We start from the raw sequence: 27,641 nt of genomic DNA, 5'->3' as shown, positions 1-27,641 counted from the left end.
GCCTCCAAGCAAGCAAGTCCCGCCCTCCCCAGGCTGCACCCTTGTCCCCGCCCCGACGCGCCTGCGCAGGGCGGGCCGCCGGCGGCCGAGGCGATGAGGGTGTTGGTGCGGCGCTGTTGGGGTCCTCCGCTGGCTCATGGCGCCAGGCATGGGAGGCCGAGTCCCCAGTGGCGAGCACTGGCCCGACTCGGCCGGGAGGACTGCCGGGACTCCAGAGTCCGCGAGAAGCCTCCCTGGCGGGTGCTCTTCTTCGGCACAGACCAGTTCGCCCGCGAGGCGCTGCGGGCGCTGCACGCCGCCAGGTACCCGGGCCAGGGATCCGGGGACCCGGCCGGTGTAGGCCTCCAGGCCGCGCCCGGGCGGCCGGCCCCGAGGGTTTTGGACTTCTGGTTGTGGAAAGCATGGGCGGCAGAGCGGTGTGGGCCCAGATCTCGGCGTCTTCTGGCGCCCGGAAGGTGCGCCGTTCCCGCCGGTCAGCCTTTGGGGGCCCAGTACCTGCGGTCTGCGCCCCTCACTCCCCGCCGCCTCTGTGGGTTCTCCAGGCGCCCCGCGACCCACGCTGTGCCGAGCCGGGGCTGGGCGCTCTGCCTGCATCCCCCGGGCCAGTCCCACGGCCTCCCTGCCCGTTTTGAGTGTGGGGAATCCGTGGCCCAGAGAGGTTATGCGATTGCCCAAGGTCATCGGCCGAGGTGGTTCGGACTAAAACCAGGTCCCACTTCAAAGTTCCCTGCTTTGCAGTTCCTCCTCCTGCCCCCCATCCTTCGGCACACCCGTGTCTCACTCTTTTGCTCCCCCTGTGCTCCTTGTATACAAAGACATAGTCCAAAAACGACCTGTTTTCAAAAGAATAAATTTATGAATCAGAACTGTTAGGTATACGTTTAGTATTAATAATATTTAACAAGTCTTGTTTCCTGGGAAAGCAAATTATTTGAAATCCAACCAGTCCTGAGAGTCCATGGTATGTGGTGGCAATACCATATATACTTCTCTGCCTCTTTTTCCCAATTAATGTTTTTTATTTCCCCATTCTGTTTTTTCCTGACGCAGTCCTCCTTCCACTTTTTTTTGTCATCTCCATCTCCTCTTCCCTACAAATACTTCACAGCAGCGCCTAATGTATTGAATCCTTCGTCAGTCCCCTGTGTGGTTTTCCTCCCTCCGCACACCCCTCTGTGCACACACCCGGAAGGAAACCCCATGTTCCCTTTGCACACCCTCCATGGGCTGCTGTTGTCACATGCGTCTCTCACTGCATTTATGCATTTATACCAACACTTTTTTTGTTTGTTTCTGAGGCGAGGTCTCGCGCTGTCCCCCAGGCTGGAGTGCAGTGGCCGGCTCATAGCTCACTGCAGCCTCGACCTCAAAGATCAAGCAATCATCCCATCTCAGCTTCCAGAGTAGCTAGGACTACGGGCATGCACCACCACGCCTGATTTTTAAATTTTTTGTAGTGGCGGGTTTTCACCATGTTGCCCAGGCCTATCTCAAACTCCTGGGATCAAGTGATCCTCCCACCTTGGCCTCCCAAAGTGCTGAGATTACAGGCCTGAGCCATCATTCCTGGCCTATCCTGATACTTCTGATGATGCTTCACTTGGCAGCTCCATTACTCCTGTGCTTTCTTTATAGTGCCCCAGGACATACTCCTCATAACTCCTCAACGTGTGCATACAATACCTGTTTAATAAAATGTACCCCTCGGGTACTAGAATGCTATGCAGCAGGTAAAAAGGATGAGGTAGTGCTACATGTACTGCCATGGAATGATGCCCATGTTATATATTTTTTGTTTGTTTTTTAAAAAGTAGTGTTTGAATGGCATCATGGTTATGGTAAAATATTTCCATGGATTCAAAGGATATACAGTGAAAAGTTACTTCCTTCCACCTCTGTTTAGCAGTTCCCAGTTCCTTTATCCAGAGACAGCCACTGTTTTCAGTTCCTTCTAGAAATGTTCAGTGCATATACAAATATACGTATATTTAACCCATTTTTCAAAAAGACTCACATAATAGCATATATAGCATTGTTAAGAGGAAAAAAAATGCAAAGCAGTATGTAATATCCCAGTTGTGTAAAGTATCCATACTGTATATGTTTCTATATGCACAGGAAATCCCTAGAATGATACTGTAGCCACTAGCCACGTGTCACTCTTTACATTTTAAATAATTAAAATTAAATTAAAAATGAAAACTGAGGCCGGGCACGGTGTTCACGTCTGTAATCCCAGCACTTTGGGAGGTGGAGGCGGACAGATCACTTGAGGTCAGGAGTTCGAGACCAGCCTGGCCAACATGGGGAAACCCTGCCTCCACTAAAAAACACAAAAATTAGCCGGGTGTGGTGGTGCACGCCTGTAATCCCAGCTATTCGGGAGACAGAGGCAGGATAATCGCTTGAACCTAGGGGGCAGAGGTTGCAGTGAGCTGAGATCGCTCCACTGCACTCCAGCCTGGGTGACAGAGTGAGACTCCATCTCAAAAAAAAAAAAGAAAAAGAAAAAATGAAAACTCAGTCTCTCACACTAGTTTTAATCATTTAGCCCTAAATGCTTCATGAGTTTAATCATAAACATACTTAGCGATATGTGAAGTAGTTTTAGCTTGGAGTCATTGCCTTAACACTGTCACATTTTTCTTCCAATCTAATTTAGGGAAAACAAAGAGGAAGAGTTAATCGACAAACTGGAGGTGGTCACAATGCCTTCCCCATCACCAAAAGGACTGCCAGTGAAGCAATATGCTGTGCAGTCTCAGCTTCCCGTATACGAGTGGCCGGACATTGGATCTGGAGAATATGATGTTGGAGTAGTGGCTTCATTTGGCCGACTTTTGAATGAGGCTCTTATTCTTAAATTTCCCTAGTAAGTTTTATTTGTACGGAAATACAGTATAGACACCTTGGTCTTTATAAATGGACCTTGTATATAAAATGTAATAATTTGAGCTCTATGCTTTCTATAATATTTTCTTTTTTTATTTTTACCATTTTATTTTTGTATACATGTTTGCTTAAAGTCAATGAATTTCTCTGCCAGGTTCAGGTAACTGAAGGGCCTTTAGAAGTAGTTTATGTTGTTTAAACCCAAGGTATGCTGCAAACACAGTCTGGAACACAATAGGAAATAACATCTTTCTAAAGACAGGCTTGTAAATTTGAATCCAGTAATTTAAGATGTTCCCTTTCTCTGGTAACAGAGTTGATTCATATCAGGCTGCTAGGCCTCCAGTCACAGGTATAGACAAGAAAACAGGGTATAGACCACCAAAAGCAAGACCAACCAATCCAGTCTGTGTTATGGTACAGGTTTCACAATTCAAATGACCTGTATTTGAAGGAAAACTTACAAAACTCTTGTAAGCTGTGTTTGTTGTAAGAAAAGGGATCACTGCCATTGGTAAGCCAGCAGCTATAAGAGCCTGTGTCATGTTCAAGACGCATTGAAAAAGACTATTTGCTATGAGGCCACAGAGAGCATTAAATCCAACGTAAGCTGATCCCTCTTCAGGTAGATTCCTTTCTGCTTGTGGAAGGTGGTTAATTTTTCTGGTTATGATATCAAAGATTGTTAAGTTTTCCTTGATAGTATTGGATTTATGATTTTCCATCTTGAGCCTTATGCTCTTCTCCCGGCAGCTGGTTGGTGCCTACCTAGGTCGTCTTCAGCCATGCCCGGGCTCACTGAAGCCTTTGCTCAACTTGCCTGGGCACAGCCATATTTGGCTGACACATGATTCGGCCTGATATTTTCTTTTCAAGTACTAAAGAACATTTTATTTGTGGCATGTGTTGTCAAAATGTATTTAACTCCTTATCACCCTCTATAAGCTTTCATCCACCTTCATTTAAATTCCATATATATGCTGACAACGCCCAAATTGGTCCCTCTAGCTCAGCTCTGTCCCCAAACTCTAGTCCCCTAATACCTACTGCCTCCACAGCTCTTCTTGGATGTCTGATAGTCACTTTACATTCAAGATACCCAAAGCATCTCCTAAAATCTTTATCTCAATAAATGGCTACTCCATCCTTCTAGCTGCTTGCACCAAAATCCTGGAGTCATGCTTGATTTCTTACACCCCATATCCAATCCATCAGTAAATCCTATTGGCTGTGCCTTCAAAATCTGTGTAGAATCTGTATCTCATCACTTCCATTGCTGCCACTCTCGCCTACATTACTACAGAAGCCTCCTAATTGTTCCCTACTTCTGTCCTTGGCCCTCTCAGTCTTTTACCAATCCAGCAGCCAAAATGTATTTATTTATTTATTTATTTATTTATTTATTTCTATTTTATTGTTTAATTTAGAGACAGAGTCTTGCTGTCACCCAGGCTGGAGTACAGTGTTGCTATCATAGCTCACTGCAGCCCCAGACTCAAGGGATCTTCCTGCCTCAGCCTTCTGAGTAGCTGAGACTATAGGAATGTGCCACCACACCCAGCTAACTCTTTTTTTTTTTTTTAAGAGACAGGGATCTCGCTATGTGGCCCAACCTGGTCCCAAACTTCTGGCTGCATGTAATCTTCCTGCCTTGGCCTCCCAAAGTTTTGGGATTACAGGCATGAGCCACTGTACCCTGCCTCAAAGTGATCCTTTTAAAACATAAGTCAGATCATGTCACTCTGCTCAAAATCCTCTGGTAGTTTTCTGTCTTACTCAATAAAAGTTAGGCCAGGCCTAACTGTCCCCCCAGCTGTGCCTTGAATTTGCCAAGCATTTACCTTCTTCAAGATCTTTGTACTTAATGTTCTCTCTGCCTGGAATGCTTTTCTTCCATATGTATGCATAGTTATTTCCTTCTTCATGTTCTTGTTCAAGTGTTTTCTTGTTGATAAAGCTTTCTCTGATCACTACTAAAATTGTAATATGTCCCCCTCATATTCCTCTCTGCTTTACTTTCTCCACAGCCCTCAGCATCATCTGGCAAACCTTGTACATATTTTGTTTTTTCTTGCTTATCTCCCACTTTTTGTACAAAAACTCTCTGAGGGCAGGATTTTTTTTTTTCTGTCTGGTTCACTGCTGCTTGTATGCCTAACACTTAGAACAGTGCCCGCACATGGAGTGTGCTCAGTGAATGTTTGTTGGATTGGGCTGAACAGTGAGACTTAGAATATAAGACTTTCTTATATATACATGCTCCCAAGTGCACAGCCATGCTGATGGAGACATCATTAAACTAATGACAGATTAATAAAGTATTTAAATTGCACATCAGTGGATGATAGGTATATTGGGATAAACAGCAAAGGTGAATGGATCATTTGGTGGGGATTCAAGAAGCTTATTTTAGGCTGGGTGTGGTGGCTCACACCTGTGATCCCAGCACTTTGGGAGGCTGAGGCAGGTCACTGGAAGCCAGGAGTTGGAGATCAGCCTGGGCAACATGGTAAGACCTTATCTCTACAAAAAATAAAAAATTATCTGGATATGGTGGATGCACTTGTAGTCTCAGCAACTTAGGAGGCTGAGGTGGAAGGATCTCCTGAGCTTGGGAGGTTGAGGCTGCAGTGAGCCATCCAGCCTGGGCAACAGAGCGAGACCCTGTCTCAAAAAAAAATTAAAAAAAAAAGAAAAAAAGAAAAAGCTTATTTTAGGCAGTCTGTATGTAAACCAAGTGAAGTGAGGATAGTTATGTGACTAAACTATAAAATTAGAATTGTTCATGAGATGCATAACAGGGTTTGAGTGGTTCTCTTATAGTCATAAATGTATTTTAAAATTTTATTTAAAAACTCCCAGACATCATGGGCTGTTGTAGATTTTGAGAAGGAGTTTCGCTCTTCTTGCCCAGGCTGGAGTGCAATGGCATGATCTCGGCTCACCGCACCTCTGCCTCCCGGGTTCAAGCCATTCTCCTGTCTCAGCCTTCCGAGTAGCTGGGATTACAGGCATGCACCACCACACCTGGCTAATTTTGTATTTTTAGTAGAGACAGGATTTCTCCATGTTGGTCAGGCTGGTCTCCCGATCTCAAGTGATCCGCCTGCCTCGGCCTCCCAAAGTGCTGGGATTACGGGCATGAGCCACCACACCCAGAGAGAACAACTTTAGAACAGCAAATAGTTGTCCTAGCTCTGTTTTTAATGAAATTTCATTGGTTTCTTATGGTAAGAGAGTGAATTTACATGTAACTTTTTTCCTTTCAGGTGACACAAGACTTAGATTTAACTGTCAGTTTTTCCAAATTTCTGGGAAAGTTTCCTAATGAAAAGTAGCATAATAGCTTAAGTAGTGGTAACGAAGTGGTAAAGCCCACTGACATACTAATTTCTACATTTTCTAACTCAGTGGCATATTGAATGTTCATCCCAGTTGCCTCCCGAGATGGCGTGGCCCAGCCCCTGTAATCCATACAGTGCTTCACGGAGACACAGTTACTGGAGTAACAATTATGCAAATTAGACCTAAAAGGTAGCACATATTTTCCTTTCTTGAGATTTTTGTGATTTTTAAATGTTGATGTCAGCCTGTTTGGGGGGCAGTGGATGAATGGGTGGTGCTCACTAATTTCTGTGACTTCAGAGTGCTTCTTTTGCTTTTATATCCTTTCTGTTTTCTCCTGGTTTCTAACATAAATCATATGTCTTTTGGTATTTATGCAGGGTGTCTTTAAAGTCCATATGTAAATTTTAATTTGTTAATTGAAATAAATTATATTATTAGTACTCGGATTTCTATAAAAGACATTGTATAAATGAGAGATGGATTTTTGTATGTTAATTGTTTTGAATCTTGGTTTTGCTGGCCTTGGTTTCTAAACTATGGCCAAAAACTTTTTGGAACCTGAAATAAGAATATATTGTATATCAATATACAATATAATTGTCCTAAAACATTCATTTTTTCCTGTCATAACTACAGTTTAGAATAATTTAGAAACAATTTAGAACAATTTTTTAGAAACAATTATTTAGAATTACTTGAGGAGTTTATTCAGTCTCTGCCTGTTACCACCTAATTTCCCCTTAGAAAAGAATAATTCACAAGTTCACAAGAGCAACGTGCTGTCTGGGATTTGCTTTAACTTACTTCAGAAAACAAGAGAGGGAGTAGATGAGACAAGAGTGGCAAAACTTTGGTAGTTCTAAAATCTGAGCCAGGCATGGTGGCTCACGCCTGTAATCCTAAACTTTGGGAGGCCGAGGTGGGAGGATCACTTGAGTCTTGGAGTTCAAGACCAGCCTGGGCAACATATAAAAAATAAAAAAATTAGCCAGGTGTGGTGGTACATACCTGTAGTCCCAGCTACTCAGGAGACTGAGGTGAGAGGATCTCTTCAGCCTAGGAGGTTGAGGCTGCAGTGAGGCAAGATTGCACCACTGCGTTCCAGCCTGGGCGATGGAGCAAGAACCTGTCTCAAAAAAAAAAAAAAAAAAAAAAAAAATCTGAATGATGTGTATATGATGATTCATTAGACTGTTCACTCCGTTTTTGTGAATGTTTGCAATTTTTCACAATAAACGTTTTATTAAAGCTCCTAGGTTATAAATAGAATTAACAAAAAACAAAAAGCAAAAAAAATTAAATAAAGCATACTTCTCATGATAACCTATGTCCAGTGTTTACAGAGCTTGATGTAAAATGTCAGACTTGTGGGAATGCAAATATACTTGCATTTACTTTTTTTTTTTTTCTTGAGACGGAGTCTCACTCTATCACCCCGGCTGGAATGTAGTGGGGTGATCTCAGCTCACTGCAACCTCCGCTTCCCAGGTTCAAGCGATTCTCCTGCTGCAGCCTCCCAAGTAGCTAGGACTACAGGCATGCGCTACCATGCCCAGCTAATTTTTTGTATTTTTAGTAGAGACAGGGTTTCACCATGTTGGCCAGGATCTCTTGACCTCGTGATCCACCCACCTTGGCCTCCCAAAGTGCTGTGATTACAGGCATGAGCCACCATGCCTGGCCCTACTTATAATCACCCATGGTGATAATATAGGCAAAACTCTTATCCTTTGAGGAAGGGACTATAGAAGTAAATAATTATGAACTTCCTAACTGTACTTCCATGGAAAATAAATTCTTTGCTTTATGCTTTTCATATACAGAGATTTTTTCATGCTATTCCTAATGATACAATTTTTCTGTAATTGTAATTAAATTCCTGATATGCAACTGTATCCTTTCTTTGCTTTAGGAAAAAATAAATTTAGACTCTAAATACAGGCCATATTTTGTTCTCCCGTCTTTCAAACTGACATATCTTCCTTGCTAATGGCTAACAGCTAAATTAATAGCCAGTGATAAACTATCTTTATTTATTTTTTTAAGAGATAGGGGCTAGCTGTTTTGCCCAGACTGGTCTCAAACTCCAGGAATCAAGCAATCCTGCTGCCTCAGCCTCCTGAGCAACTGGGACTAGCATGCAGACCACTGTACCCAGCTTGTATCTTTTTGTGTGTAGACAAACATCAATTCAGGAAATAGTAATCATTGTTATTATTTGCTTTTGATTTTTTGCTAGGTTTGATGTAGGCCCAATTCTCAAACAAGAAACTGTTCCTGTGCCACCCAAGAGCACTGCAAAGGAATTGGAAGCAGTGTTGTCAAGACTGGGTGCCAACATGGTATAATTCCCCAATATCCTACTGCTTTTTACTCATTTAATGGGTTTCCTAAGTGGTTATAAAAAGAAGAACAATTTTGTGACTTCTAGTTTTCTTAAAAACAAAAAAGAGTAGTTTCTATCTTTGGCTTCCTAAAAATTAGCCTGGCATTTGTGATCTCATGTAAATCTTTGAGAATTTACAAAGAGTAAGTACTGAATAAAGGCTTTCAAGTGAAACAGGTGATCTTATATGGCCTACTACATGCCATAGTGAGGCCTTAGACTATTCTTCTCAATTTCACTCTCCTCACTCTCGTATGTATACCTTGCATCCCCGTCAGAATGAACTAACAGCAATTTCCTAAGCGACTCTTAGCTTTCCTTCCATTTCTTTGCCCGGCTTCAGTCATTTGCACTAGAATTCTGCTGACCATTCTACCTATAGATGACCTTTCTTCTCTCTGTGGCTTTGTATATATAGCTCATTGAAACGGCATAAGTAGGGTCTGGGGAAATGTTTAATGACTAAATGTATGTTTTCCATATGAACGGGTTAATTTTATACAGAGGAATATTTTTTTCCCCACCTATATAGATGGTATTTCGTATTCTAGGCACTTACCTCACAAATTATCTATAATAGTGACTGCCGTTTATTGAACATTGACTTGTGTACTATGACTGTTCTAGATACTGTATGGACTTTTTTTTTTACCCTCTCAACTTTGAGGTAGTTGTTGCTGTTGATTGTTTCACAGATGATGACATTGAAGGCCAGAGACAAGCTAAATAACTTTTCCACAATGAGACAGCTGGTAGGTGGTAGAAATAGGACTTGAACCCAGAGCTGGGTGACTCCATAGTACATTCTCCTATGAGGTTTCACTGCCTTGGCCCCCTGGGGTGAGAGTGTGTATAGCCAAGCCCGGGCTATCCTGATGCCAAAGCTTCCACAGCATTCTCTAGAAGTGAATCAATGACCTGTACTCTACAGAGAGCAGAATCTCTACTGAGGTTTCCCCAAGTAGACACCTATCCTCACAGCTTAAGCCAATGTACTACCTTACCCTGCCACGTAGATCTTTTAAAGTTATAGGTTCAGCATTGAAGAGCCAATAGTAAAGGAATTTTTTTTAATTTGAAAAAAAGAAAAAGAAAAAAAGTTATAGGTTATTTCATGGTACTGAATTGTAATGTGTTTCTGCTTTTGTTCTTCTGTTCATTTTGAATATATCACACTCTTTTTTTTTTTTTTTTTTTTTGTAGCTCATTTCAGTTTTGAAAAATTTGCCTGAAAGTCTGAGCAATGGAAGGCAGCAGCCAATGGAGGGGGCGACTTACGGTGAGTGAAGGCTTTAGAGACTCTCATCTTTCTAAAGGTTCTGCTTGTCACGATAGCATCTGAACATTCTGACTTCTTAGCTGTACTTTTCCCTTAATTTTGATTGAGTGCCCACTTTTGTGTGCTTTTCCAAAGAATGGTAGAAAGCATTCTTTCTCCCTCTTAGCATATAGCCTCATGAAGGATTGAGCATTTTTTTCCAACTTTTTGATTTTGAAAATATTAAATAGAAAGACTGGTATAATAAACACCAGTTTACCCCAGAGTCAACAATTATTAATGTTTGTCCACATTTTCTTTCTCTCTATGTATTTAGTATGTGTATTTTAAATTTTGCTTATTCATTTGGAAGTATGAATCATGATCTTTCATCTCTAAGTAGTTTAGTGTGCCTTTCCTAAGAAAAATAAACAATTTCCTAATAGCGTCCAATGTTCAGTTCGTCTTTAAGTGTTCATAATTGTCTAAAAATTTATTTTATAGTTGTTTTATTTTTCAAACTAGGATTTAATTGTAATTAGTTGTTATGTCTCTTTAGTCTCTAAAAAAATTCCTCTTTTTTCCTCGCTCTATGTCATTGACTTTTTGAAGAAACCAGGCCAGTTATTTGATGTGTTTGTTTTCTTCCAGTGTTGTTTAACTTGTTCCCTATCTCTTATGTTCCTATAATTAGTTCTAAAGGTTTGGCTGGATTCAGGCTTAAAGTTTTTGGAAAGAGTGTGTTTCAGTGACATTTGCTTGCTTCTTTTTTGTTTTTTTGGTAGAGTTAGGAGTATAAACATTTGTTTCAGTTTGTTTTTAATTTTAGGGATTACTTTTTATTTTTCTTTATGATTAAATGTTATTTTTTGAATATGTAAAACATATAGCTGATTCAAAAGTTAATATACCTAGAGAAGTCTCACTTTTGTCCCCTACAGTCTTAAGGTACCACTTGAGTAAGCCAAGATATCAGATTGTACTAAAACAAGTGAAGCTAAGTTTGATCACTTGGTTGAGATGGTGACCACCAGATCTTTCCAGTGTTAAGAAGTGTTTTCCCTTTTGCAATTAGCAGGTAATCTGTGGGGTAATACTCTGGCACTGTGCAGATATCCTGTTCCCTAACAACTTTTCACATGATGGTTTTAGTACAGATTGATATTCCTTGCCCAAATGAATTATTTCACTATGGATTACAAAATGGCAGTTTTCTAATTCGTTTTACATTTAATAGCTGGTATTGTTCTGGAAAGAAGAGTTTTTCCTCATTAATTGGAGATGAATTTTAGTTCATCCTAAAATGGGGACAGGGGCTGAATTCTTTCTCTTTAATTAGAATAAGAAGTTGATGCCATTGATTGCCTTCAATTTTGGTGTCAGATGCGTTCTTTTTAGTATCATTTGACACGTAGATTTTCATTTATTGTGTTTTACAGTCATAATTCTTTGTGTTGCTCAAATTTCCCATATTTGCCCAGTGGGAGCCCCTTAAATTTGGCCCCTACATTCTGTTAACACTCTTTACTTCCCACTAGTTGGAGTGCTTCCTTGCTTCCACCACAATATGTCCCAGGCTCCCCTATGTGTCCTCTGGCCCACATTGAAATCAACCAGTGTGATTTTCAGGGAGCTTTTGTTCATTTTAGTGGGGTTGATAATTAGAGATCATCTGGTACAACAGTGTGTGGCAAGATAAGGTATCAGTGGACAAAACTAGAAGTTATATTTTTTAAAAATATTCAAGCTCATATTGTTTATGATTCAAATTTATTATTAAAGGGTTTTCCTTATATTTTCTCACACTATCTTTTTTTAAATATTAACCTATTTATTTGCTATTCATAACATCATTTCAGCATTACAATACCAATATTACTACTAACAGTAAAAATACTAAGTGAGATTTAAGATTTCTTTACAGTTTTCCTTTTTGATCCTTAGAATATATCCTAAGGATATACAGTAAGATTACTGCCTTCAAAACTTCCTGGTAATGATTATTTTTTCCGTGTGGTTTTGTTACCTAGTTTCATACATAGTTAAGTTTCAGTTGTTTTTTTTATTTTAGGGATTGATTTATTTTCTTTTATGATTAAATTTTATTTTTTGAATGCATAAAATATTTACATGGTTCAAAAGTTAAGACAGCTTAAAAAGGTACACTCATAGAAGTCCTACTTCCATCTCTATCTTATCTAACCCGTATCCCTCCCTCTATAGGTAACATTTTTATTAGTTTCTGCTTTAGTCTTCCAGTGTTTCCTTTTGCCAACATAAGCAAACACCTACATAGTGTTATTTTTTATTTTTCCTTTGCAAAAGGTGGCATAAAATACGTATTCTTCTATGCCTTTGTTTTTTCACTTAATAGTGTATCTTGGAGACTACTTCCTATTAGTAAGAAGAGATTTTCCTCTTTCTTTTTTTTTTTAAGATAGGGTCTCTGTTACCCAGGCTGGAGTGCAATAGTGTGATCATGGCTTACTGCAGTCTCAATCTCCCAGGCTCAAGCAGTCCTCCCACCTCAGCCTCCCAAGTAGCTGGGACTACAGGTACATTCCACCATGCCTGGCTAATTTTTTAATTTGTTGTGGAGACAAGTTCTAACTATGTTGCTCAGGTTGGTCTTGAACTCCTAGACTCAAGCCGTCCTCCTGCCTTGGCCTCCCAAAGGCATGCCTGGCCTCCTTTTTGTTTTTTATGGTGGCATAGTTCTCAGTTATGTGAATATATCATAATTTACCCAACAGATGTCTTATTGATGGGCATTTGGGTTGTTTCCAGTCTTTTGCTATTTCAAATAATAGTAAGATTAGGAAGATAACAGGCACATGGTTATTTGGAATAGTATAGTAAAACTACTTGGAGTAATTTTAATGTACCTTATTTCTGTCAGTAATGTTGAAGATCTTTTCATATATTGAAGAACTATTTGCATTTCTTTTTTCTGGGTGGTAGTATATCTTTTGTCCATCTTCCTATCAACATTTTGGTCTTTTTCTTCTCAGTTTTTTGAGTACTTATATTTCATAACAGAGAAATTAGTCCTCTCTGAGATAATTTGCAAATTCAGTTTGTCATTTGTTTTTTGATTTAACTTATGGCATTTCTTTTTGTCTTATTTTTTTGAAAAAAGTTTATTTTGCCTAGGCATGGTAGCTCACACATCTAATCCTAGCACTTTGGGAGGATCACTTAAGGTTACGAGTTCGAGACCAGCCTGGCAAACATGGCGAAATCCCGTCTCTACTAAAAATACAAAAAATTAGCCAGGCGTGGTAGTGCATGCCTGTAGTCCCAGCTACTCGGGAGGCTGAGGCACAAGAATCTCTTGAGCCTGGGAGGTGGAGGTTGCAGTGAGCTGAGATCACGCCACTGCAGTCCAGCCTGGGTGACAGAGCAAGACCCTGTCTCAAAAAAAATAAATAAATAAAAGTTTAAATAGTCTCATTTCATAGTTAGAAGGGCATTTTCTACTCCCAGGATGTAAAGAAGTTCACCCATGTTTTATTTTAGTATTTATATGATTATTTATTTATTATTCTTACTTGATATATGGACAATTTTGAACATGTAGAAAAGTCGAGAGGTTAGAATGAATTCTCTGGTATCTCTTATTCAGTATCAATAGCTGTCAATTCATGGACACTGACCCTGATGTTCATTTTTGCTCTTGGTTTTATCTTGTAGCCCCTAAGATTTCTGCTGGTACCAGTTGTATAAAATGGGAGGAACAAACTTCAGAACAAATATTCAGACTTTACCGTGCCATTGGAAATATAGTAAGTTGGGAAGTCATGTTGCAGTTCTACCTAGTTGGTTTTCTATGTGTGTAATTTGCTTTCTAAATATTTTTATTTAGGAATAATCCCAAATAAAAGTATCCCAAATAAAAGGTTGATCTTAGGAACAAAACCTAGGAAACCTGAAATTTATTCTTAAAAATTCTTTAAACTGTTTAAAGTGTTTATAGAGATCTTAGAATTCACAAAGCACTTTTAAATATATGTATATTGCAGTTTCACATAACCAAGTTTTACTATCCTACTTCATAGGTGAGGGGAAAGAAAATGAGATGACTAACAGGAATGTCCAGTCACTAAATAATGAACTTAAATCTTCTCACTCCTAATCCTGTGCTTTTTCCAATATGTCTTTCTGCCTTTAGCCAATTTTTTACAATCAAATTGTTAAATCATTGATTTCTACATATGGTACACCAAGTGTAGTAATATAACAGTTTGTTAAAATGTCTGAGTTAAATTCTCAGTTCATTGATAAATTTTTGGGGTTTTTTTCTTTCATTTCAATAGCTACTTGTGTTATTTGAACACTGAGCTTACCGTGTGTGTGTGTGTGTGTGTGCGTGTGTGTGTGTGTGTGTGTGTTGTTTTATTTTTTGAGACGGGGTCTAGCTCTGTCATCCAGGCCTGGAGTACAGTGGCAAAACCTTGGCTCACTGCAACATCTGCCTCCTAGGCTCAAGTGAGCCTCCTGCGACAGCCCCTGAGTAGCGGCAACCACAGGCACACACCACCACACCTGGCTAATTTTTGTATTCTTTTGTAGAGATGGGGTTTTGCCATGTTGCCCAGGCTGGTCTTGAACTGCTGAGCTCAAGTGATCTGCTCTCCTCAGCCTCCCAAAGTGCTGGGATTACAGGCACGAGCCACTGTGCCTGGCCAAGTGTGTGGGTTTTAATGGACCATCTCTTATTAATGTTGGGTAAACTGGGGAACCACCATTGGATAGCTATAACATGCTAAATTCTTCAATAAGGAGGATCACAGATTCATGTTATAGTTATTATCATCCCATTTTAAAGTTGAAGAAATTGAGGCTTAAAGTAGATAATGAATTGTTCTTAAGTGTTACTCAATGTCGTGTTGCTAGTTAATGAAAGTCAGAGTCGGGTTTTGAACGAGATCTATCTTACTTCAAATCCTATCATTTTCCTGCTGCCACAGAATGGCATCAGGAAACAAGGACCATAGGGCCAGACAGAGCTGGGTTCCATCTTGACTCTGCTACTTCCTAACTTTGTAGACTCAGGAAAGTTATTTAACCTCCGAGCTTTAGTTTGTTCATTGGAATATCAGGGCTGGTATAATGTATTTACAGCATCTTGTACAGTATCTGGCACAGAATAGGTACTCATTAAATGATAGCTGCTATTATTCATTCATTCATTAAACAAAATATTTATTGAAGGCCTATTATGTGTCAAGCAATGTACTACGTACTATAAATACAGGTGTTGTGGGAGGACAGACAACAAATAAGCAAAAAAAAAAAAAAAAAATCAGGCCAGGCATGGTGGCTCACGCCTGTAATCCCAGCAGTTTGGGAGGCTGAGGCAGATGCATCACCTGAGGTCAGGAGTTTGAGACCAGCCTGGCCAACATGGTGAAACCCTGTCTCTACTAAAAACACACACAAAAATTAGCTGGGCGTGGTGGCGTGCACCTGTAATCCCAGCTACTAGAAAGGCTGAGGCAAGAGAATTGCTTGAACCTAGGAGGCAGAGGTTGCAGTGAGCCAAGATCACACCACTGCACTCCAGCCTGGGCGACAGAGCAAGACTCTGTCTCAAAAGAAAAAAAAAAAAAAAAAAAAAGACCAGGCACGGTGGCTCACGCCTGTAATCTCAGCACTTTGGGAGGCCAAGGTGGGCGGATCACCTGAGGTCAGGAGTTCGAGACCAGCCTGACCAACATGGAGAAACCCCGTCTCTACTAAAAATACAAAAAAATTAGCCAGGCCTAGTGGCACATGCCTGTAATCCCAGCTACTTGGGAGGCTGAGGCAGGAGAATTGCTTGAACCCAGGAGGTGGAGGTTATGGTGAGCCGAGATTGCACATTGCATACCAGCCTGGGCAACAAGAGCGAAACTCTGTCTCAAAAAAAAAAAAAAAAAAAAAAATCAAATAGTGTGATGAATTCCTTGATGAAAATAAAAATAAGATCATGTGATAGAATAACTGGAGGTTATTTTAGATTGGTGATGGGGAAAGCCTCTCTCTGACACTAAGCTGAGATCTGAAAGACAGTAAGGAGCCAGCCATGCCTAGATCAGAGAAGAACATTCCAGGCAGAGGAACAGCTAGTACAAAACCCAAGGTGGGCTAACCCAAAGAATCACAAGAAAAGAAAACTCCAGATTGATATCCCTGAATATAGATGCACAAGTCCTCCACAGAGTTAGCAAACCGAATCCAGCAACATATAAAAAAGGATTATACATGATGACTAAGTGGGATTGTTTTTTTGGATTTTTTTTTTTTTTTTTTTTGAAATGGAGTCTCGCCCTGTCATCTAGGCTGGAGTGCAGTTGTGCAGTTTCAGCTCACTGCAACCTCCGCCTTCTGGGCTCAAGCAATTCTCCTACCTCAGCCTCCTGAGTAGCTGGGACTACAGGCATGCAGCACCATGCTCAGCTCATTTTTTTATATTTTTAGTAGAGATGGGGTTTCACCATGTTGGCCAGGCTGGTCTCAAACTCCTGAACTTGAGTGATCCGCCCACCTTGGCCTCCCAACCTGCTGGGATTACAGGTGTGAGCCATCACACCCTGCCCCAAGTGGGATTTATCCCAGGAATGCAAAGTTGGTTCAACATATGAAAATCAGTCAATGTAACATATCCTATTAGTAGAATAAAGGACAAAAGCTATATCACTGTCTCAATAGATGCAGAAAAAGCATTTGACACAATCCAACACATTTAAAAAAACCTCAATAAACTAGAAATAGAAGAGCATTTCCTCAACTTGCTAAAGGACATCTATGAAGACTCTGTAACTAACATCATACTTAATGAAAGAAGCTAAGCGCAGTGGTGGACGCTTGTAGTCCCAGGTATTTTGGAGGCTGAGTGGGTATTGCTTGAGGCCAGGAGTTCGAGACCAGACTGGACAATATAGCCAGTCTTTGTCTCTTAAAAAAAAAAAGAGAGAAGAAAGAAAGAAAAGAAAGACAAAGCCTTTCCCTTAAGATCACAAAGAAGATAAAGATGTCTGCTCTCTCAAAGTTAAATGTCTTCTATTTAACTTTGTTCTGTTGGGGCAATTAGACAAGAAAAAATAAACAAAAGGCAACCAAACAAAAGGTTGGAAAGGAAGAAGTAAAGCTGTCTCTATTTGTAGATGATATGATCTTGCATATAGAAAATCATGAAGAATTTCCAAAAAAACTATTAGAGCTAATAAACGGTAAAGAAGACCCAAGTAAATGGAAAGACCCCAGTATTCATTGATTGGATAAACTTAGTATTAGTATTGTTAAGATGTCTCTACTCCCCAAGTTGATGTACAGATTCAACACAATTCCAAAAAAAAAAATCCCAGTTGGCTTCTTCGTACAAATTGACAAGCTGCTTCTAAAATGTATACGGAATTGCAAGGGGCCCAGAATAGCCAAAACTAACAAAATTGGAGGACTCATAGTTCTCAGTTTCAAAACTTGCTGCAAAACTACAGTAACCAAGATAGTGTGGTACTGGCTATAGCTCATTAGAATCGAATTAAGGGTCTAGAAATAGGCCAGGCATGATGGCTCATGCCTGTAGTCCCAGCACTTTGGGAGGCTGAGGCAGGTGGATCACTTGAGGTCAGGAGTTTGAGACCAGCCTGGCCAACATAATGAAACCTCATCTCTACTAAAAATATTTACAAAAATTAGCCAGATGTGGTGGCGCACGCTTGTAGTCCCAGCTACTCAGGAGGCTAAGGCACGAGAATCGCTTGAACCTGGGAGGTGGAGGTTGCAGTGAGCTGAGATCACATCACTGCACTCCAGCCTGGGTGACAGAGTGAGACTGTGTCTCAAATTTTTTTAAAAGTCTAGAAATAAACCCATACATTTATGGTCAGTTGATTTTTTTTTTTCTAAAGGTAGTTCCCAAAAGATAGTTCTTTTTTTTTTTATTATTATACTTTAAGTTCTAGGGTACATGTGCACAACGTGCAGGTTTGTTACATATGTATACATGTGCCATGTTGGTGTGCTGCACCCATTAACTTGTCGTTTACATTAGGTATATCTCCTAATGCTATCCCTCCCCCCTCCTGCCACCTTTTTTTTTTTTTTTTTTTTTTTTTTTTTGACAAGACTGCCAAGACAATCCAATGGAGAAAGAATAGTATTCTCAATAAATGGAGCTGGGATAACTGGATGTCCACAATCAAAAGAATGAATTTGGAGCCTATGTCACATCATATGTAAAAGTTAAAGAAGCTAAATGAATAGCTAAAACTAGAAAACTCTTAGAAGAAAATATAGGTGTAAATATTCATGACATTGAATTAGGCAGTGGTTTCTTAGATATGATGCCATGAAGCATAAGCAATCAGACTAAAAATAGAGAAATTGGACTTCATCAAAATTAAAAATAGTTGTGCTTCAAAGGACACTATCAACAAAGTAAAAAAGACAGGTAGGCCAGGCATGGTGGCTCATGCCTATAATCCCAGCACTTTGGGAGGCTGAGACAGGAGGATTGCTTGAGCCCAAGAGTTTGAGACCAGACTGGGTAATGTAGTGAGTCCCCATCATTACAAAAAGTAAAAAATTAGCTGGGCATCATGGTGCACACCTGTGATCCTAGCTACTTGGAAGGCTGGAATGGGAGGATGCACTTGAGCTGGGGAGGTCGAGGCTGCAATGATCTGTGATTGCACTACTGCGTTTCATCCTGGGTGACAAAATGAGACCCTGTCTCAAAAAAAAGAAAAAAAAAGACAGCTTACAGAATGGGAGGGAATATTTGCAAATCATATAACTGATAAGGGCCTAATATCCAGAGTAAAGAATTCTTACAATAACTCAGCAGTAAAACGACAAATAGCCCAATTAAAAATGGCCAAAAATTCTGAGTAAACGTTTCTTTTTTGTTTGTTTTTGAGATGGAGTCTTGCTCTTGTTGCCCAGGCTGGAGTGCAATGGTGTGACCTTGGCTCATTGCAACCTCTGCCTCCTGGATTCAAGCGATTCTCCTGGCTCAGCCTCCCTAGTAGCTGGGATTATGGGCAAGTGCCACCATGCCCGGCTAATTTTTGTACTTTTAGTAGAGACGGGGTTTCACCATGTTGTCCTGGCTGGTCTCGAACTCCTATCCTCAGGTGATCCACCCGCCTCAGCCTCTCTAAGTGCTAGGATTACAGGCATGAGCCACCGTACCTGGCCCTGAGTAGACATTTCTTTCAAGCAGATACATAATATGAATGGCCAATAAGCACATAAAAGATTATCAACTTCATCTGTCTTTAGGGATATGCAAATCAGAACCACAATGAGATACCTCTTCACACCCATTAGGATGGCTATAATTCAAAAAACAGACAAAAACTAGTGTTGGCAAGGATGTGGAGAAATTTGGAAACTTCATACATTGATGGTACCATGTTTACCTCTTAAAAATGGTGCAACTTGTGTGGAAAACAGTTTGGCAGTTCCTCAAAAAGTTAAACACAGAATTATCTTATGACCCAGCATTTCCATTCCTAGGTTTATACTCAAGAGAATTGGAAACATTGTGCTCACACAAAAATGTGTACCCGAATCTTCATAGCAGCATTATTCAGAATAGCCAAAAAGTGAAAACAACCCAAATATCCAACTGATGGGTGCATTAAAAAAATGTGGTATATAGCCATACAATGGAATATTATTAATACTCAGCCATAACCATAATCACATGCTATGACATGGATGAACCTGAAAAATATGCTAAGTGAAAAAACTCTGTCACAACAGACTACATATGTTATTATTCCATTTATATGAAATGTCCAAAATAGGCAAATCCGTAGGCTGGAGGAGAGAGGATAATGGGAAGTTTCTGATAATGGATGTGCGTTTTTTGTGGGAAAGAGGGGTAATGAAAATGTTCTAAAAATTAGGCAAGAAAAAAACGAGTGGCATTGGTTGAATGACCCTGAGTCTACTAAAAACCACTGATTTGGAAGCTTCAAAACGGTAAATTTTCTGGTATGTGAATTACATCTCAATAAAGCTGTCAAAAAACAAAACAAAACAACAACAGCAAAAAAAACCCAAGATGGACAAGAGCTGGACATGTTTGAGGGACAGAAATGAGGCTGGTGTGGCTGGAGCATAGCTGGCAAGATGGAGAGTAGCTAGGGTGAGGGGAGAAGCAAGATTGAGTAGGATTGATGTGCAGTGGGACGACATCAGAGGGCCATGGCAGGGGAGTAATGGGATTAGGTATGTACATTCTTAAAAGGTTGCCCTGGCTGCTGCTAGAGAGTGGAGTGGAGGTCAGTTAGGGAACTGGTTGGGTATGGTGGCTCACACCTGTAATACCAGCACTTTGGGAGGCCAAGAAGAGCGAATCGCTTGAGCCCTGGAGTTCCAGACCAGTCTGGGCAACATGGTGAAACCCTGTCTCTACAAAATATACAAAAAGTAGCTGGGTATTGTGGGATGCACCTGTAGTCCCAGCTACTCAGGAGGCTGAGGTAGGAGGATCACTTGACCGTGGGAGGTTGAGGCTGCAGTGAGCTGTGATTCCACCACTGCACTCCATCCTGGACGACAGAACAAGATCCTGTCTTTAAAAAAAAAATAAAAATAAATAAAAAAATAAAAGGAAGCTGCTGCAACTGTAGCCAGATGACAGATGATGGCAGTTTGGAACAATGATAATGGTGGATAGAAAGAAGTGAACATCCAGACTATGCTTGGAGATAGAGTCAGTGGAATTTGCTGATGGAATCTGGGAAATTAGGGCAAGATAAATTAGGATCATTCATAGATTTTTGGTTTGAGAAACTGGGTGAATGGTGGAACCATTTAATTGAGATGAGGATGTCTGGGGAGGAACAAGTTTGGGAAAAGAAATCAATAGTTTTGGCCATGTTAAGTTTGACATATGTTAAGTTAGAAGACATTCATATGGAGATATCAAGTAGACAACTTCCTGAGATGCAATTTAGGCCAGTAGCTTGAAATCTCTTGGCACCTATAACTTACTACATGATGATTCTTACCCTCTGCGGTTTATCTTCCCTGTACACGGAGAAAAGCTTTGTGCTATAAAAGACTGAGCCAGAAGGTGGGGTTTGGTTCCTAGAGCTGCCCTTTACTAACCGAGAGGAAGGCCCTTGTCTTTGAGCTTCTGCTTTTTTTACCTCTAAAGTGGGGTTAATGACCATGTACACAACTGTCAAGATCAAAGGAAATGAACTAAGTGAATGTAAATTCATGCAAACATACTATTTTGACAGTAATGATGGCAGACACCAAAATGATTATATTCTTAGCATCCCTTTCCTTTCTACAATGCTCTGATGATAAGGTGAGCTTTACCTCCTCAAGAACAAGACTATATTCTGAGTATGTACCTAGCATATTTATTACTCTCAGTAAATACAAATCTTTTTTAGTCAGTAAGCATGTTTCAAAAATATTTTGAGTTATTTAAAAGAAAAAAATTGCACATATGAAAATCGTTTCAGAACTTTTATTGAAGCAGGCGAAAGAAAAGTGAGCCAGCAAGTTGTAGAAGAGGCTATGACTTAGATACGGTTATGAACTTGTTCTCCAAATTCATTTACTTATTTGATTTAATGTTCAAATTATTACAACAACCTAACTCTTCTGAAAGTTAAATACCCTCTTTAAGGGATGTCATAAAAAGAGCACTGCACTGAGAATCAGAAAACAGAAGCCAGTCCTGGCTTTGCCACTAACTAGCTGGGTCCAACCTTGGGAAAATAGCTGCATTTCTCTGAGCCTCACCCTCTTCATGTATGACATAGAGGATTGAACTACAGTCTGGAAATAAATGCACTCAATTTAGAAATTTTAGAGAACTTATTTCCTGGTGTATGTTAAATTTTATTAACATATTTAAATCAGGCTCTAGGATCTCAGGTATGTTGGAAATGTGTTACATGATAAAGGTGGTATTTCATACTGGAGGGAGGGGTAAGATGGATTATCTAGTAAATAGTATTGGGATAACTGGTCAACCATTGGTGGGGGAAGCCCTCAAATCCTATGTTTTAAAATCATAGTAACTGCTGTATTATAACAATGCATATGTAGTTAACAATACTGTATGGTATACTTACAATTTGTTAATTGAGTAGATTTTTCTTACGTGTTTTTTTACCATAATAAAAAAATCAAAATATAGATGGATCAAGGATTTAAATATAAAAAATAAAATCACAAGGACTAGAAAAAAGCACAACTGAATAATTTGACAATATTTAATAATCTTAAAGTGTGGGGTAGGCCTTTTTAAGTATGATATGAACCACCAGTCATGAGAGAAAAGACTTATAATTATGAAAAGAAAAAACTTAAGCATGGAAAAAATGGCTGTCCCCAAGATTAAAAGTCAACAAACCGAGGAAAATATTCACAACACATATAAGAGTTAAAAGGCCAATTTCCTAAATATAGAAAATATTTTTGCAAATTAATGAGATAACCATCCCAGTTTTAAAAAATATAACCAAAGGGCATAAATAGGCAGGTTACAGATAAATAAATTAAAAGTGCACATAAATACATGGACAGCTCCTCAGCTTCACTAATAATAAATAGCAAGAGATTATCATATTTTTTTCTCACTTATCCAGGCAGTTTAGCAATAAAATGTTGATGCTGTTTAACCCAGGCATTCCACTTTAAAAACAAACAAAAAACCCCAAAACTATTACCCAGAAATGTGTAAGTCCTCAAAGAGATATCTACAAGGTTATTACCCTAGTTTATAGTGTTATAAATAGCAATAAATTGAAAATAACTGAAATATCTATCATAAAGGTAGTTGCATAAATTACATATTCATAAAATGGGTTACTGTGCAGCAGATAGAGTGAAATCGATAAGTATGTACTGATGAAACATCAATGCTTTATGGTCAAATAACAAAAGTCCTTGTAAAACAGTATTGATGCAGGACTTTTTGCTCCTTAACTCAGCTAAAATCTGAGTTCTTGTCTCACAACCAGAAAAAATTAGGCACGTGGACACATTGAAAGGTGAGGAGAGCGGAATTTATTAAAAGAAAGCTCTAAGCAAAAAAGAGGGGGTCCTGCCAACAGGCTCCCACCTCACAGATTGAATACCAGGCCACCACACAGGACCTGAAGAGGCCAGGCTCTTCCCCTGCATAAGGCACAAATTCCTGGTGGCTCCACCCCCATTCTTCCAGTGCTCATGCGGGCCCTTAGTCTGAGCCATGCCACATTGATTGATTTCCTTTACTGTGCATGTGTTAAGGGACAGAATTTTTCACCATGGACATGTTTAGGCAAGCCCACTGTGCATAATGACCTGGGTGGCATTTGGCTGTCTCCTGTCTCTATCACTGTGTTCTAGATTTTTATAATAATATTTGTAGAAAAAAATACAGGGAAATGCACATCAAACTTAACAGTCGTTACCTATAGGGATGGGAATAAATACAGAATATCACTTTCTAAAATTTTTTAACATAATTGATGTAATGCTTGCATTTTTTATAAGGATAATAAATTTTTAATTGGAAATATTAGTATATTAGACATAAACATTGATTTAAAGGTAACATTTAAGATCTTATAAATCAGCCGGGCGCAGTGGCTCACGCCTGTAATCCCAGCACTTTGGGAGGCTAAAGCGGGCGGATCACGAGGTCAGGAGATAGAGACCATCTTGGCTAACACGGTGAAACCCCGTCTCTACTTAAAATACAAAAAATTAGCCGGGCGTGGTTGCAGGCGCCTGTAGTCCCAGCTACTCGGGAGGCTGAGGCAGGAGAATGGCATGAACCTGGGAGGCGGAGCTTGCAGTGAGCCAAGATCACGCCACTGCACTCCAGCCTGGTGACACAACGAGACTCCGTCTCAAAAAAAAAAGATCTTATAAATCCTGGAAACACTGATGTAGAGAGTCGTGTTTATGGTCTGTTCCATCAAACTTAGTGACTGAGTTCCCAATTCCTCTAATTGAAAGAAAAGTCCAGATTAACACAAAATAGTAGTTGAAAAGGGTTTGGGAGTTGAGTGTATTCCTTTATCATACCTTCTTTAATTTTACTTGCAGATTCCGTTGCAGACGCTCTGGATGGCGAATACCATTAAACTTCTGGATTTGGTAGAAGTTAACAGTTCAGTCCTTGCTGGTACTAACTTTTGAATAGCTAACGTGGAAGCTGTTTTCACTGTAGTCTATCTGGAAATATGTCTGTTTTATCATATGTCACAATTACTAAAAATAAGAATTATTTTAGTTTGTTTCAGTTCAGTAATGATAATACTTTACATTCACTTATTGTCTTATTCTTTGCAACACTCATTCTCATGTATTTTCTCATTTAATCATTACAAGAACTGGCCGGGCGCGGTGGTTCATGCCTGTAATTCCAGCACTTTGGGAGGCCAAGGCGGGTGGATCACCTGAGGTCAGGAGTTTGAGACTAGCCTGACTGACATGGTGAAGCCCCATCTCTACTAAATACAAAAATTTAGCTGGGCATGGTGGTGCATGCCTGTAATCCCAGCTACTTGGGAGGCTGAGGCAGGAGAGTCGCTTGAACCTGGGAGGCAGAGTGAATCAGTGAGCCAAGATTGTGCCACTGCACTCCAGCCTGGGCAACGAGTGAAACTCCATTTCAAAAAAAAAAAAAAAATCATTACAGGACCCTGGGGAGTAGGCAAAGCAGTGTTCCTATCCCATTTAAGCTCTGTGATTTCCTGCCTTAAGGTTTTCAGAGAGTGCAGAATGACTCGATTAGTTTCATTCTGGTGAATATTATAATGAAAATATCTGGGCAACTCAGTGAAAATCTAGGCCAGAGTCTATTCATACTTCATGCCACAAGTCCATTCTAAGGCCCATCAGCATCCTCCCAATATGGTGGACAGAAGGAATGTGAGCCACAGAGGAAGCAGGTTTAATTTAGAGGCAGTTGGAGTTCCCCAGGAACCTAGGAATTAGGATTTGTTTGGGCAGGGATGAAAGGGCCAGCCTAAATCCTAAACATCCCGTGTATTTCCCCCTGTTGGCTAGTTATTTCACCAAAGCGCTAACACAAAACTTGTAGATTCAGCATTTTAGGTGGTCACTGGGTAAAGGAATTACAGCTTTGTATGTGCATGGGAAGCTTTCCTTTGGGTTTCTGATGTACAGAGAGCACTGTGGTTTCCTTGTAAGTTTTGGTTTACAAAGTCAACATCAGCAAATGTGTTCTCTCCGGTATCAGTAGTGCCTCCCAAGATGTTTTTTGATTGTTAAGAAGTACTATGAAGTTGCATAATTGCTTTTCTCTCTTGTATATCTTTTCTTTTTTCCATTCTTCAGATCCAAAATTAACGGGACAGGCTCTTATTCCAGGATCAGTAATATACCACAGACAGTCACAAATACTGTTGGTTTATTGCAAGGTATGTTTTCCGTTAGCTTGAAGTTATCATAGTTGTTTTACTGTGTTTATAGTCTGTATCATTTATTATTTTTAGTTGGAACTTCACGTAACTGCCTGTCCATCAGATTGGGTCAGGAGATCGTTTAATTTTCTTAAGAAATAGTGAAGTCTCTAGCATAATTTTTTGAAAGTGATGAAGTTTTGCCAAGGCATTATTATTACTCAATCAAAGACAGCAGATTCAGTAACTTGAGTGCTTTCTTAAAAGAACACGTGTATTTTTAGTAGCCCAATTTAATTAACAGCTCTTGTGCTTGGTAACATAAAAGATAGTCATATCAAAATATCTGGCTGAACTACTACAGGACACATATCCTACTTGCTTTTGCTGCTTAACAGTAGTAAAGAGGAGATTTCTGAACTATTTAAAATAACTTTGGAATTATTATTGTTTTATAAGATCATGGTGTGTTCTGAGAAGTGTTCTACATTCCTTCCATTTCCTAGGTATTTTGCATCATATGGTGTTCATGTGAGATATTTCATACTTAAGAAGAGTGTTTAGCTGGGCAAGGTGGCTCACACATGTAATCCCAGCACTTTGGGAGGCTGAGGCGGGTGGATCACCTGAGGTTGGGAGTTCGAGACCAGCCTGACCAACACGGAGAAACCCTGTCTTTACTAAAAGTACAAAAATTAGTCCAGCATGGTGGCAGACGCCTGTAATCCCAGCTACTTGGGAAGCTTAGGCAGGAGAATCGCTTGAGCCCGGGAAGTGGAGGTTGTGGTGAGCCGAGATCGTGCTATCGCACTCCAGCCTGGGCAACAAAAGTGAAACTCCATCTCAAAAAAAAAGAAAATGTTTAAAATGTGTGATAGATTGATCTGACCTACAGACTGTGAATACAAAACTCCATCAACCTCTCTTTGTCTCTCGCCAGCTTATTCAGGAACAGTGTTGGATGCATATGTCTTGCTGTCCTTTTCTGGGTCTATATATACTATGTATTTCCTTTTTTTTTTTTTTTTTTTTTTTCTCTTTTGAGATGGAGTTGCCCAGGCTGGAGTGTAGTGGTGTGATCTCAGCTCACTGCAACCTCCACCTCCTGGGTTCAAGCGATTCTCCTGCCTCAGTCTTCCAAGTAGCTGGGATTACAGGCACCTGCCACCACGCCTGGCTAATTTTTGTATTTTTGTAGGGATGGGGTATCGCCATGTTGGTCAGGCTGGTCACGAATTCCTGACCTCAGGTGATCCACCTGCCTCGGCCTCCCAAAGTGCTGGGATTACAGGCATGAGCCACCACGCCTGGCCTATATGTGTATTTCATGTTACATACCTTTTATTCTGCTCCCTTTGTATTTAAATTTTTATACAGATCTATACATTTGTTATTGCTCCTTGGTAATAAGCTTTTAATTTCAGTAGCAAAAATCACAATGACTTTTGCACCAACCTAATAGAGTCAAGGTCTACATGTTACTTAGTATAGTGCTACTTGCAGCTAGGCATTTAGTAAAGGTTTGTTGGTTTGTTTGTTTCCATGATAAAAATTTTATAAACTAATATTTACTTGGCTTTTTAGTTTTGCCACCCCTGCGTATTCACTATTTGTATTTTGCCCTTTAGGATGGTTGGATTGGTGTTCGATCAGTGATGCTCAAGAAAACGCTAACAGCTACTGACTTCTACAATGGATATTTGCACCCCTGGTACCAAAAAAATTCCCAAGCTCAACCAAGCCAATGCAGATTTCAGACTCTCAGACTTCCAACAAAGAAGAAGCAGAAAAAAACTGTTGCTATGCAACAACGCATTGAGTAGTTAGGAAGAAGATGGATAAAAACATATTACATATTTGTAATTTATTAAAAACCTCATTTACAAGGAATTATCTGGACTTTTTTTTTTTTTTTTTTTGAGACAGAGTCTCACTCTGTCACCCAGGCTGGAATCCAGTGGCACTATCTCAGCTCACTGCAACCTCCGCCTCCCATGTTCAAGTGATTCTCCTGCCTCAGCCTCCTGAGTAGCTGGGATTACAGGCATGCACCACCACACCCAGCTAATTTTTGTATTTTTAGTAGAGATGGGGTTTCACCATGTTGGTCAGGCTGGTCTCAAACTCCTGACCTTGTGATCTGCCCACCTCAGCCTCCCAAAGTGCTATGATTACAGACGTGAGCCACCGTGCCTGGCCTGGAATTATCTGGACTTTCAAAGAAGATGGCAGTGTTATAAGAAGAGAAGATTATTGTCGAAAAAATGGATTGCCTCACTTTCCACTTTTTATGTAACAGTAGTTAAAAAACAGCTTTTTTTTACTCGAATTACAAAAAACTTTAAATAAAACTTGTATTTATGATACCAAA

General features: G+C 40.0%; 1 protein-coding gene and 1 pseudogene across 2 annotated transcripts; one reads left to right on the top strand and one right to left on the bottom strand.

Moving 5' to 3' along the window:
• The first annotated feature begins 49 nt into the window (after window positions 1–49).
• Window positions 50–27,641, top strand: MTFMT (mitochondrial methionyl-tRNA formyltransferase). 2 transcript variants are annotated; one of them, XM_002825551.6, is made up of 9 exons: window positions 50–302; window positions 2,663–2,872; window positions 6,304–6,426; window positions 8,480–8,582; window positions 9,830–9,905; window positions 13,578–13,669; window positions 23,949–24,027; window positions 25,206–25,288; window positions 26,899–27,641. In XM_002825551.6, exons 1-9 carry the CDS (start codon window positions 94–96, stop codon window positions 27,091–27,093), a joined length of 1,170 nt encoding a protein of 389 aa, XP_002825597.2. In that variant the 5' UTR covers window positions 50–93; the 3' UTR covers window positions 27,094–27,641. The 2 variants fall into 2 exon arrangements, with proteins under 2 accessions (XP_002825597.2, XP_063572242.1); XM_063716172.1 differs by having other exon boundaries at window positions 72–455.
• On the bottom strand, window positions 3,025–3,670 carry LOC100462410 (transmembrane protein 126A-like; annotated as a pseudogene).

Source organism: Pongo abelii, chromosome 16 (genome assembly GCF_028885655.2).
Source record: "Pongo abelii isolate AG06213 chromosome 16, NHGRI_mPonAbe1-v2.0_pri, whole genome shotgun sequence".
NCBI classification, from domain to species: domain Eukaryota; kingdom Metazoa; phylum Chordata; class Mammalia; order Primates; family Hominidae; genus Pongo; species Pongo abelii.
The sequence above is the reverse complement of the archived record's forward strand: the minus strand, read 5'-3'. Positions and strand labels throughout refer to the sequence as shown.